The sequence below is a fragment of the Tamandua tetradactyla genome, chromosome 23, assembly GCF_023851605.1.
Source record: "Tamandua tetradactyla isolate mTamTet1 chromosome 23, mTamTet1.pri, whole genome shotgun sequence".
In the NCBI taxonomy this organism is placed as follows: domain Eukaryota; kingdom Metazoa; phylum Chordata; class Mammalia; order Pilosa; family Myrmecophagidae; genus Tamandua; species Tamandua tetradactyla.
Genome location: NC_135349.1, coordinates 45,329,984 through 45,342,161, shown reverse-complemented (window position 1 = coordinate 45,342,161; position 12,178 = coordinate 45,329,984). Strand labels below are relative to the sequence as shown.

The 12,178-nt window shown below is 34.7% G+C and overlaps 1 protein-coding gene across 3 annotated transcripts in view; it reads right to left on the bottom strand.

Annotated features, from left to right (window-relative positions):
• Positions 1-12,178, bottom strand: part of GSPT1 (G1 to S phase transition 1) — a 37,653-nt gene that overhangs the window by 16,292 nt on the left and 9,183 nt on the right. For 2 of the 3 annotated variants that reach the window (XM_077141774.1, XM_077141772.1), the window contains exons 2-6: positions 7,684-7,728; positions 7,531-7,572; positions 6,588-6,815; positions 4,117-4,150; positions 724-801 (exon numbers count right to left, since the gene is read on the bottom strand). In XM_077141774.1, coding sequence (XP_076997889.1) covers positions 724-801; positions 4,117-4,150; positions 6,588-6,815; positions 7,531-7,552 — 362 coding nt within the window. In that variant the 5' untranslated portion in view covers positions 7,553-7,572; positions 7,684-7,728. The remainder of the gene's footprint in view (positions 1-723; positions 802-4,116; positions 4,151-6,587; positions 6,816-7,530; positions 7,573-7,683; positions 7,729-12,178) is intronic. The other variant, XM_077141773.1, reaches the window with a different exon arrangement.

Below are 12,178 nucleotides of genomic sequence, written 5' to 3'. Positions count from 1 at the left end.
TAATGGCTATCAAGGGATATTTTTCAAAGGGCACTGAAATTAAAAGAAAGGCCACTAAACTGCCATTGGGAACAATGCTTACTTGCTAAAAATTATTTCAATAATATTTTGCCATGTAAAAATTATATACCTATAAACCATCCATAATATTTGTTAGTTTGGGTTAACTCATTATCCGTATTTCATAGTATATAATTTATTTTTTTAGGATTTATGATTATATATGAATATATATTAGGAATACAGTTTTTAAAAAAATCATCAGTCCCATCCAGATTAAGGCTTCCTAACTTTTCAAAACTGAAAAATAATTTTAGAAAGCAGAAAGAAGTTGACCCTTTCGCTCACCACTCTCAATATTGGAATATTCTTTCATTCCAGTGTTTATTTACATAGTTTATGTTCACACCCTAAATACAGTTGTTCCCAGCTTTCTCCCCAACTACCACCATAACATAAGCTTATTTCCAGTAATTACAAATTCCTATAAATGTAATTTTCATTTAAATTAAGCCATTAATGCATGTAATGACCCAACTGAATGAATGTTTTATAATTTATTCAGAAAGTCTTCTACTGGTCATTTGGATAGTTTCCAAATTTAGACTCTGTGTGGTTCTGACACCATTTTAAACCTTAAGAACTTATATGTTAACAGACTACAAAAGAAGGCAGAGTTTCCTTAAATACAATTTTTAAAGGGTCATACAAAGTTTGCTATACCAAGTTTCTCTGTTTTTTTCTTTAGCTTCTCTTTCATATTTCTCAAGTGTCCTTTTGTCAACCATGCCAGTCAAATACCTGAAAAAATTCAAAAACAAAAAACAAGCCAGCACTTAATTACTCAAAGTCAGAAAAACTTTAAAGCCCTTGAGGAGTATTTCAACTCCAGAAAACAGCTATTTTAAAAATTAAAGTACCACTGATGAATGCTAAAATTCATGGATAAATTTTTAGTCTTTGAGGAGAAAAATGATACCTGCATAGTCTCAAAGTACCACCTCCTCCACCACCCAAGATAAAAGGGAAAAATTGTAACTTTATAGTGGAGAAACCTGGCAGACAATTTAAACAAATAATCCAGGTTAATACCACCAGTAATAAGTAAATCATATTAAATATTAATATCATGTATCCACACATTAGGATGCACCAAGAAGGGCACATCTCTTCATGCCCAAAGTGTATATATAACCTCTATCTAATTATGAGAAGGCATCAGTCAAACCCAAATTGAAGGACATTCTATAAAATAACTGAACTGTAATTTTCAAACTATCAGGTTTATGAAAGACTGAGGAAATGTCATAAATTGGAGGAGACAAAGCAGACAGAAGAAATAAATTCAATGTAGAATTCAGGAATAGAAAAATGACATTAGTGGGAAAACTGTTGGAAGTACAAATATGGTCTGTAATCTATAATATTGTAGCAATATTAAATTTCTAGTTTTGATTACTATATTATGGTTATGAAAGATGTTAATATTAGCGTAGGCTAAATGAAAGACATATGGGAACCCTTTATACAGTTTTTGCAACAAATAAGTCAAAACTTATTTCAGAATAAAAATTTTTCTAAAAAATAAAATACAAATACTATATAAAAGAAGAAAAATTCCAATTGTGTTATCTAGGCAATTGGGTTTTACTAATACATTTCAGTACTTAATAATTTTTTAAATGTTTTCCTAAGCACTTGAGTGTAGAATGCCAGTGAGATGCCAATCAAAGTTAGAGCCCCATCACAAAATATATACATTCTCATTAAAACAGAGTATCAAAAGAGTTCCACACTTCTATCCGTAGAACCTTGGTTAGGGTTCTCTCTCCAACAGTCTTTATAGTGGAAATTTAAGGATCATTTCACTAAGCAAGACAATGATGGTAAGCCCTCTAGGCCCTCTGATGACACAATTTAAGGAAATGGATCTAATTTAGAAGAGAGATAAAAAATTCAGGACCTTTTATTTAGAAAGATTTTTAATACTAGAATCTACTATATTAAAGGCCAACCAAAGTATTTTCAAACCTAGATGACTTTCATAACATTATAAAAATTATTTTAAAATCTTACCTGATGAATGGGAAAAAAAGAGTACCCCAGATACAACAGCTGGTTTCAGTTATTATTCAAAGCAGATTAGATTTACTGTAATCTAGGGTTCTACATAAGTTTTTTTAAAAAAGAAAAACCTCATTCAGCTTTCAGAAACAAATGTAATTAATGCTGAATGTAATTAATTAATTACAAATGTAATTAATGTTTGTCATGGTTAGGGAAATGTGTCAACTTGGCCAAGTTTTGGTACCTGTTTATCTGATTGGGCAAGTACTGGCCTGTCTGTTGCAATGAGGACATTTCATAGGATTAGGTCATGATCACGTCAGCTGCATCCAAAGCTGATTCCATTTGTAATCAGCCAAAGGGGAGTGTCTTCTACAATTAGTGATGCTAAATCTAATCACAGGAAGCCTTTTAAGGAGGACTCAGAGGAGACAGGTCCCATTCCTGCTTCGGCTGGTGAACCTCTCCTGCAGAGTTCATCCAGACCCCCCATCGGAGTTGTCGGCTTCACACCCTGCCCTGTGGATTTTGGACTCTGCGTTCCTGCGGTCACGTGAGACACTTTTATAAATTTTATATTTGCAAGTGTTCCCTGTTGATTCTGTTTCTCTAGAGAACCCTAACTAATACAATGTTGAATAGGGCATGAGATTTTGTTGGTTTGTCCAGGTTAGTGTGATGTCCTGAAAAATCCCAGAGTGATCTGAACAGTGAATAAAGAAGTACTTGCAAAGTCCCCTTGGGAGAATGGGGAGAAAGGGGGGAAAAATTCAATTACCCCATTTGGAGAATTCCTGATATTCTAACAAGCAATGGGGACAACCAAATCAATAGGCCAAGCCCTCAATCTCGGGGTTTGTCCCTGTGAAACTTATCCCTGCCAAGGACAGACTAAGCCTACTTAAAATTAAGCCTAGAGTCACACCCAGAGAAGCTCTCTTGTAGCTCCGATGTAGCGCTCTCTCTCTCAGCCAATACAGCAAGTGAACTCACTGCCCTCCCCCACTCTACGTGGGACATGACTCCCAGCGGTGTCAACCTCCCTGGCAATGTGGGACCAAAATCCTAAAATCAGTTGGGACTCAGCATCAAGGAATTGAGAAAACCTTTTCAATCAAAAAGGGGAAGAGAGAAATGAGAAAAAATGAAGTGTCACTGGCTGAGAGATTTCAGAGTCAAGACGTTATCCTGGAAGTTATTCTTACGCATTATATAGATATCCCCTTTTTAGATTATGGTGTATTAGAATGGCTAGAGGGAAGTACCTGGAACTGTAGAGCTGTGTTCCAATAGCCATGTTTCTTGAAAATGATTATATAATGATATAGCTTTCGCAGTGTGACTGTGTAATTGTGAAAACCTTGTGTCTGATGCTCCTTTTATCTATGGTATGGACAGATGAGTAAAAAATATGGGTAAGAAATAAATAATAGGGGGAACAAAGATTAAAATAAATTGAGTAGGGCGGGCCATGGTGGCTCAGCAGGTAAGCATGCTTGCCTGCCATGCCCGAGGACCCAGGTTTGATTCCCGGTGCCTGCCCATGTAAAAAAATAAATAAATAAATAAATAAATAAATAAATAAATAAATAGAGTAGACTGAAATACTAGTGGTCAACAAAAGGGAAGGGAAAGGGATATGGTATGTATGAGTTTTTCTTTTTCATTTTTTTTGCTGGAGAGATGCAAATGTTCAAAAAAATGATCATGAATACACAACTATGTGATGATACTGTGAGCCACTGATTGTAACCATTTCAAGAATGTTTGTATGTTTGTTTGTTGTTTACAATAAAAATATTAGGAAAAAACCTAATGCAGCTTTCAGAAACAAATGTAATTATAGTTTTATAAGAATTTGACAGTAATAACAAAAATAATAAGAACGATCACACTGCAAGCATTACTCCTTAAGACCAGTCCTCCCTAAAGGAAATGTCATTTTTTAGTTAATTTTTCTTAACTTTATGTGAACAATTACAATGCCCAAGCTTCATTCAATCAAGTTAACTCCCTAGCCTTCTATTATTTAATAAAAAATAAACTTACATTATCTGTCCTCCAATGGTTGACTTGCCAGCATCTAAAGTAACAACAATATGTAAGCCAAAGATTAAAATAAAGCAATCATTACACACACTGACACAATTAAGGTACCTTTTAGCATATATAATTAAATTTTGCAAAAGCAATTGAAGTACAATAGGAATTTCCGTCATAAGCCCTAGTAAATTATGTTCTCCCTTGGAAAATGAGGCTGCTAAGACCCCAACCCCCATCCCCCCACAGTTCAATAATGACTTAGAAATATTTTACTGATAAAGAAAATTTAAAAAAATTTTTAACAGACTGCTCCCTGAGTGTCAGCTAATGGCAGAGAAACCATACAGAATATACATTTCCCTAGGGGGAGCCTTAGAGGAAAGCAAAAGTAGCTAATAAGCTATGAACGACATTTAGGTATATTCTTCCTTGCACTTTTAGCAAATAGGACTGGTGTTCCTTTATAAATTACAAAGGAGCTCTTGCTACTAAAAAAGTAGCATGATGTATCAAAAACAGGAGGCAGAGACAGAAGAAAAAGTGTATAATTTTAATTTTCTTCTCACAGTTTTGTGGATAGGTCAGATCAGAGGATATCTGAGTAAATTAAATAGGTTTGTTTCTTAAATCAGCAAACCTGACAAGCATCCACAAGTTACTCCAAATGACTAATTTACTTCACTCAAAATTAAGCTTCCTAGTAAGGTTAATTCCATACAATTAACAAAATGTTAATAAGGAAATTAACCACATTTGTATAATGATAGTGACTAAATGTACAAATTTAAAAAATGTTTTTGCATGAGGAAGAACAAAAGAATGTCATTACTGCAGTGTGCTGAAAATACATGGTACTTAATATTTTAAAATTTCAACTAATGTGTGAGACTAAAGCGAAAAATGTTTATTTGGTACAAATCTATACTTTGACTAGTGCATCTCCTAATATAACTTATGTAGATAGTTGACTGAACACCTTAAGTACATTGAACTTTGTATAGGACATGAGATTTTGTTGGTTTGTCCAGGTGATGCCCTGATGAATCCCAGAGTGATTTGATCAGTGACTGGAAAAGTATTCGCAAAGTCCCCTTTGGGGAATGGTGAGAATGGGGGGAAACTCAACTTCCCCAAGTTGAATTCTTGATATTCTCACAAGCAGTGTGGACAACCAAAGCTTTAGGCTGAGCCCCTAGTCTTGGGGTTTGTTCATATGAAACTTAACCCCACAGGGGACAGGTAAAGCCTGCTTAAAATTAAGCCTAACAGTCACCCCCAAGAGAACCTCTCTTGTTGCTCAGATGTGGCCTCTCTCCAGCCAACACAGCAAGCAGACTCACCACCTTCCCCCTGTCTACGTGGGACATGACTACCAGGGGTGTGGATTTTCCTGGCAGCGTGGGACAGAAATCCCAGAATGAGCTGAGATTCAGCATCAAAGGATTGAGAAAAACTCTAGAATGAGCTGAGACTCAGCATCAAGGGATTGAGAAAACCTTCTCGACCAAAGGGGGAAGAGTGAAATGAGACTAAGTGTTAATGGCTGAGAGATTCCAAACAGAGTTGAGAGGTTATCCTGGAGGTTATTCTTATGCATTAAGTAGATACCACCTTGTTATCCAAGATGTAATGAAGAGGCTGGAGGGAACTGCCTGAAAATGTAGAGCTGTGTTCCAGTAGCCATGTTTCTTGATGATGATTGTATAATGATACAGCTTTCACAATGTGACTGTGTGATTGTGAAAACCTTGTGTCTGATGCTCCTTTTATCTACCTTGTCAACAGATGAGAGGAACATATGGAATAAAAATAAATAATAGGGGGAACAAATGTTAAAATAGATTTAGTTTGAAATGCTAGTGATCAATGAAAGGGATCAGTAAGGGGTATGGCCTGTAAAATCTTTTTTTTTTCCTGTTTGTTATATTTTTCTGTTGTCTTTTTATTTCTTTTTCTGAATTGTTGCTAATGTTCTGGGAAATAATCAGATGATGAATATGCAACTATGTGATGATATTGTGAATTGCTGAGTGTATGTGTTGGGAATGTTTGTGTTTCTTGTAATTTTTTTTAATTAATAAAAAATTTTTTTAAAAAAGAAATTAACCACATTTCTTAATTCATAAAAAAAGAAGGGGCACATTTTCTAGTATAATTAACAGATGTCATAATACGTTGTGCCTTCATCATATTGGTCTTTAGATTAATTTCTGCATTATATACAATTATACTAAAGCTTATTTTCTTCTAGCCATTACAATATTATTCACCTCCTCAATTTTTAAGTGCTAAGTAGCAGCAATTTTTTGCCAGCTAAAATTCTAGCAAATTAAAAAACAAGACATTTTAGATCACTTTTGTTTCACTAAATGTTCCAAGTAGCTTTTGTTTCACTAAACGTTCCAAGTAGCTATATAAAAGGTTTCTTTGTATCCGGTAACAGGTTATTTCTTATCACTGCTCTGAGTGCAACTTACCTACATGCCCAATGAATACTACATTTACATGTTCTTTTTTAGGAGCGCCTGGTGGTGCCACCACAGATTTAGGTTTTGGTATTTCCTCGTCTTCCTCCATCATTTCTTGGGCATTTTCCTCTGGGGGCTTTCCATCTCCCAAGGAACCATCCCCTGGCTCTACTTCACTTATTTCTTCTTTGTGCTCCCATGATTCTTCTGGAGACATCTCTGTCTCTCCATTTTCTACTGAAGTAAGACATTTTAACTTAATATTTCCAATATTCTGGAAAAGACTTATAAAATACAGATGCTTTTTAAACAAGAAATGGAATTTTGCTTATTCATCTCCTTTCCTAAAGTCAAGTGACAAGTAAGCAGGAAAATCTCGTTCACAACAGAAATGGATAGTAACTTTCAAGCTGGCTTCAGAGAGCTTTGACTCAGAGACCATGAGAAAATGCTGCTTTAACAAAGCTCCATTTTTATAAGGACAAACAAAATGCAAACAGGACATAATACATTCCTAACAGCCCGGTAATTCGTTATCTAGATGTGGGGAAAAAAGTTGAAAATCAGAGTAGAAAAATGTGAAAGGATTTAGAAACATTTTATTCCTCTTCAAGTAATATAACTTGGTCATCAACTTTAATAATGAAGGTAAAACCTTAAGAGTAATAGAGTTACAAAAAACGGAAATTTCCAAAGAAAACAGAACAAGTACAACTATTTATGATGATTTCAGCATTTCTCCCCTCAATTTTATTTTATTTGCAAATCACTAAATATTTCAAAGTAGTGTTACACCCAATTAGTTCTGCTTTCTAAATCCCGACAACAAAGACTCAATGTCAGTCTTAATGTATACATTATAGTAATCATAACACTTACATTTGCACCTTAAATCTTGAGAGTGAAAGCGTTTCATATTACTGAATTAATATGGTCACAGAAATTTTCTTACCAACAGGCTCTGAAAGTTCCATGCTAACAGCTGAATTTGAACCTAAACAAGAAATTAAGATATAATGTATACTTACTAAACAATATCTAACTTTATACACCACTGACAACATATTTTCTCAATTAGATTTTAAAGAGTAACAAAGAAAATTACCTTCATACAACAATGATTGCTCCTCTTGAGAAAATTCCACAGGTGCTGTTTAATAGAAATAAATTGTTCAATTAAAAATTGAGAACTTTTATATACATTTTATTTATCTTTAAAATATATTAAAAATAGAAGTTCAATAACACAAAATCCTCAATAATTCAGATCAATGACAACTAACATAGATTTTCAAATTAGAAGACTTTGTTTAACCTATTTTTAAGAAACTTTTTATTTTGAAATAATTTCAAACTTACAGGACAGTTATGAAAATATACAAAACCCTCACACAGAACTCCAATTTACTCCCTTACCCACATACCCAGGATCCACCAATTTTTAACATTTTATCACATTTATCAAATCCTTCTATCTGTTCATTTATTTGTCTGTCCATCCACCTATTTTCTACTTCCTAAACATCTGAGAGTAGGTTGTATACATCACGCTTGTTGAATGCTCAATACTTGTATGTATGTATATTTCCTAAGAATGTTTAACTTATTTTTTAAAAATCCACCAATCAGGGGCGGGCCGCGGTGGCTCAGCGGGCAAAGTGCTTGCCTGCTATGCCGGAGGACCTCGGTTCGATTCCCGGCCCCAGCCCATGTAACAAAAACGGAGAAACAGAATACAATAAAACAAGAAAATGTTTAAAAATGTTTCCCTTTCTTCCTTCCTTCCTTCCTTCTATCCTTCCTTCCTTCTCTCTGTCTTTCCTTTAAAAAAAAAAAAAAAAAAAAAAAAAAAAAAATCCACCAATCATACCCAATTTTAAAACATTTCCATTAACTGAAATGTCATCATAAAATCATGCTTATTCTCTTGATTTGCCTTATAAATCCTTTCCTTCACAGATACTGTAAAAGTACTCTCTGCAGCCCAACACAGGTAAAACAGTTAAGATTCTGCTCAACAAAAACATGTTTATTTCTCTTCTAGACTCTCTTGGACATACTCTAGCCCATGAAGGCTGTGGTTGGCCCTTTTTCAGGTTTCATAAACATACATGCTATTATCAAGATTCTTGAATAATTCAATTAAATATCAATAAAATAAGAAACATTTGTATACAGTCCTGATGCATACAGACCATTAATACATCTGCAGAAAAGGTGGTTTCAATGACGTCAGTTTTGCCTTATATTAGAATTATAAGATCAAGCAATAATCCAATTTCCACAGTTCTCACAATGTAAAATATACTTATAAAATCGCTGGAAGAGATATATGAGAAACATATATTGACACCCAAATACATAAGTTTTGTTTTTATGGCTGATAAATCTAAATGATATTCCAGTATGAAAGTGCCCTTGCTTTAAAGAATCTCCAGGATGCAAAAAGATGTTAAAGAATTGACTCATTCACAGTTTGCCATTCTGCTTCTCAGTCATTGTACCTTTTGGCTCAAAAAAAAAAAAAAGAATTGACTCATGTGAACCATACAGAGCAAAGTAATAAATGATCATTGATAACCCACAAAATTCATATTTAAAATCACTGCTGAGAAAATACTGACACATGTAACAGTCATTGTTTTGGGCCCAATTTTTAATAGCAGTAAGGGTTAAGGAAAATAATTTCCTCTCCCTGACAGGTAGACCACAGCCAAGTATTTTTCAGTAGAAGTGACATATTCATAGTGTTATTTAGGAAGATCATTTCTATGGTTGTATGTAGAGGAACTGGAATAGGAAAAGACACTGCAGACAGAAAGAGCAGTCATCACTACAAGAAAGCATGCCCTAGCAAGCAAAAGAGAAGGAGGGGTTGAGCACAAAATAACAGAGGTAACATGAATGGACAAATGTTGTATGGTTCCCCTCGTATGAATTATCTAAAATAGGCAAATTCAATAAAAACAGAAAGTAGCTTAGAGGCTACCAGGGGTTGAGTGGAAGGTGGGAATGGGCAATTATTGTTTAATGGGTACAGAGTTTCTTTTTGGGGTAATGAAAAAGTTTTGGTATTGGATGGTAGCATAACACTGAATAGAGGCAAATTATTACAGGAGTATTTGAAGAACAGAAGACTGAAAGGTCTAAGATGATCTCAACCTATGTGACTGGCATGATAGTAACAGAAACCAGGGAAAAATCACTTAGACTAGGTTTAGAAGGGAACAGAATTATACTTCAGATATAGTATAGAATTTTTTTTCATTTTCCTATTTCACAGACAAGTTAAAGGATGAAGTAAGGAAAAATATGCAAATATCAGAGAAAGCAACACAGTGCTAAGTGAGTCAAGTTCATATGTCTCCTAGCCTGAAACTGAGGGGACTCCTGGGTTTAAATCCTAGTTTGTCACATACAAGTTGTGTGATGGAGCAATTTCATCTGAATCATGGGAATGTATGTCATCCACCTGACAGTATTGCTAAAAGCACTAAATAAGCAAACATTATGTAGTGTCAATTATATAACTCTGGCACCTAGTAAACAGTCAACAAATGATCTCTTCCACCCTCTAACGTGTAGTGGTATCAACTAACACGTAATGAATATCTCTTATGGGCCAGATGGGATACAAAGCACTCACATATTCATATAGTTTTGGGGGTAGAGAAGTGGGAAACTACCATAAATTTTTATGGAGCTTTATGTGCAATTACTATCTCATTTAAATGGTCCCAAAATACTGGTTAACATTACTATCTAATATATGGGCATGTGAGAAGCAACTGTGGGGTTTTCAAAGTTATACAACTGCCATCTTGCCCTTTGTGATACAGCTCCCACTGAAAACCAGCGCAATAGTCTAAGGAGTGAGTTATTGTATACAGTGATGATGTTGAATTTTAAGGTAGAGGTTTCAAAACCTCAGTCGTAGCACCTACACCTGACTACCTACTTGCTTAAACTAACTCTAAGATTTACAAACATAAAATATATACATAAGGCTCTGAGGCACTTCTCAGGACTGTGTCATCTGTCATGAGACCATCTCCAAGGCTACATAAGGTAGTGTAATTAAAATCTGTTCATGGTTTTGTTTTTCAATATGTCCATTTATAATACATTTGTCATAAGACTGTAAAGTTACAGAGAAAGAGATAGTGTCAAGTATCAAAAGGAATGAAGTGGGGCGGGCCACGGTGGCTCAGCAGGCAAGAATGCTTGCCTGCGATGCCAGAGGACCCGGGTTTGATTCCCGGTGCCTGCCCATGTAAAAAAAAAAAAAAGCAATGAAGTGATTATAATATACATGATAACAGTGATATTAAAGGGCCCCCAAATAAGAAGTTAACAGTTTCTCTACAATGAAAAAAAGCTATCCTTGAAACATTCAAACCATCGCATCATAAAATTAATGGCATCGCTGGTACCACCTGTGAACTGATGCTTGTGGACTCCTGAACCAGAAAAATCACAAATACAGCACTATGGTGTTTAAATTTAAACATCTCAATATAGTCACCACACAAACACAAACAACCCTTACTCTGGTCTTATTCATAAGGTACCTGATAACCAAATTTTACTTGGCTATTAATGAGCCTAAGTATAGATTTCTCAGATTTTTAAGTTCTGCATGGTTCACATCTGCTAGTGAAAGAGAAGGTAGAAAACCTCCCCAGGAATAAAATTATGGTTTCATATTTTCCAGTGTTATCTCCATGTTCAAAAACACACCTCATCAAGTATTCAAAAGAGGAACAATTCTAAAAGATGGAAAAGTTGTCAGTGTACCAGTGAATACAACTATCATACCCCAAATTAAAAGGGTACAACAGTGTATGATAAAGATTAACTATTCGACTATGATACTAGGTACAATACGAGATGTGAAAAGACTTTACCTGAAGACAACTGAGCAATAGCACTACTAATGGTTTAAACCAGATCTTACTTATTACTTAAGTTTGTCATGATGAAAAAAGTCAAGACACAAAAGTCACATACCGTATGATTCAATTTATATATGAAATATCCTGAACAGGCGAATTCATACTGGCAGAAAGTAGTGTGGTGGTTACCAGGTACTGGGGCAGGTGAACTGCAAAGTAACCGCTTAATAGGTCGGGGTTTCTGTTTCAGGTGATGAAGAAGTTCTGGTACTAGACAGCGGTAGTGGGTGCACAAGATTGTCATGGTACTGAATTGTACACTTTAAATTGGTTAATAATTAATTTTATATTATATACATATCTCAATTTTTTAAAAGTATATTTAAAGATTTGGTTATGAATCAAAGGACCTGAACACAGAGAATCCTACTTTGCTAGCTCATCAGTATAGCACAAGTCATTCAAGCACACAGATATAGCAGGCAGCGAAGATGCATTTAGATTCACGCTACATGTTTTAAAAACAAATATTTGGCCAATCCTTGAAAAGTGTTTAATTCATGTGTTTCATAAATGAGCAATTTAAATATATGCTACTTGAGATACCAAATAATCTATCTTTAAGCCCTTTATATATAGTGAACAGCAGTAAATGTTTAAAATAATCATCCTAACTAAAATTTCTTTGTCTGTTAGCTAAACGGT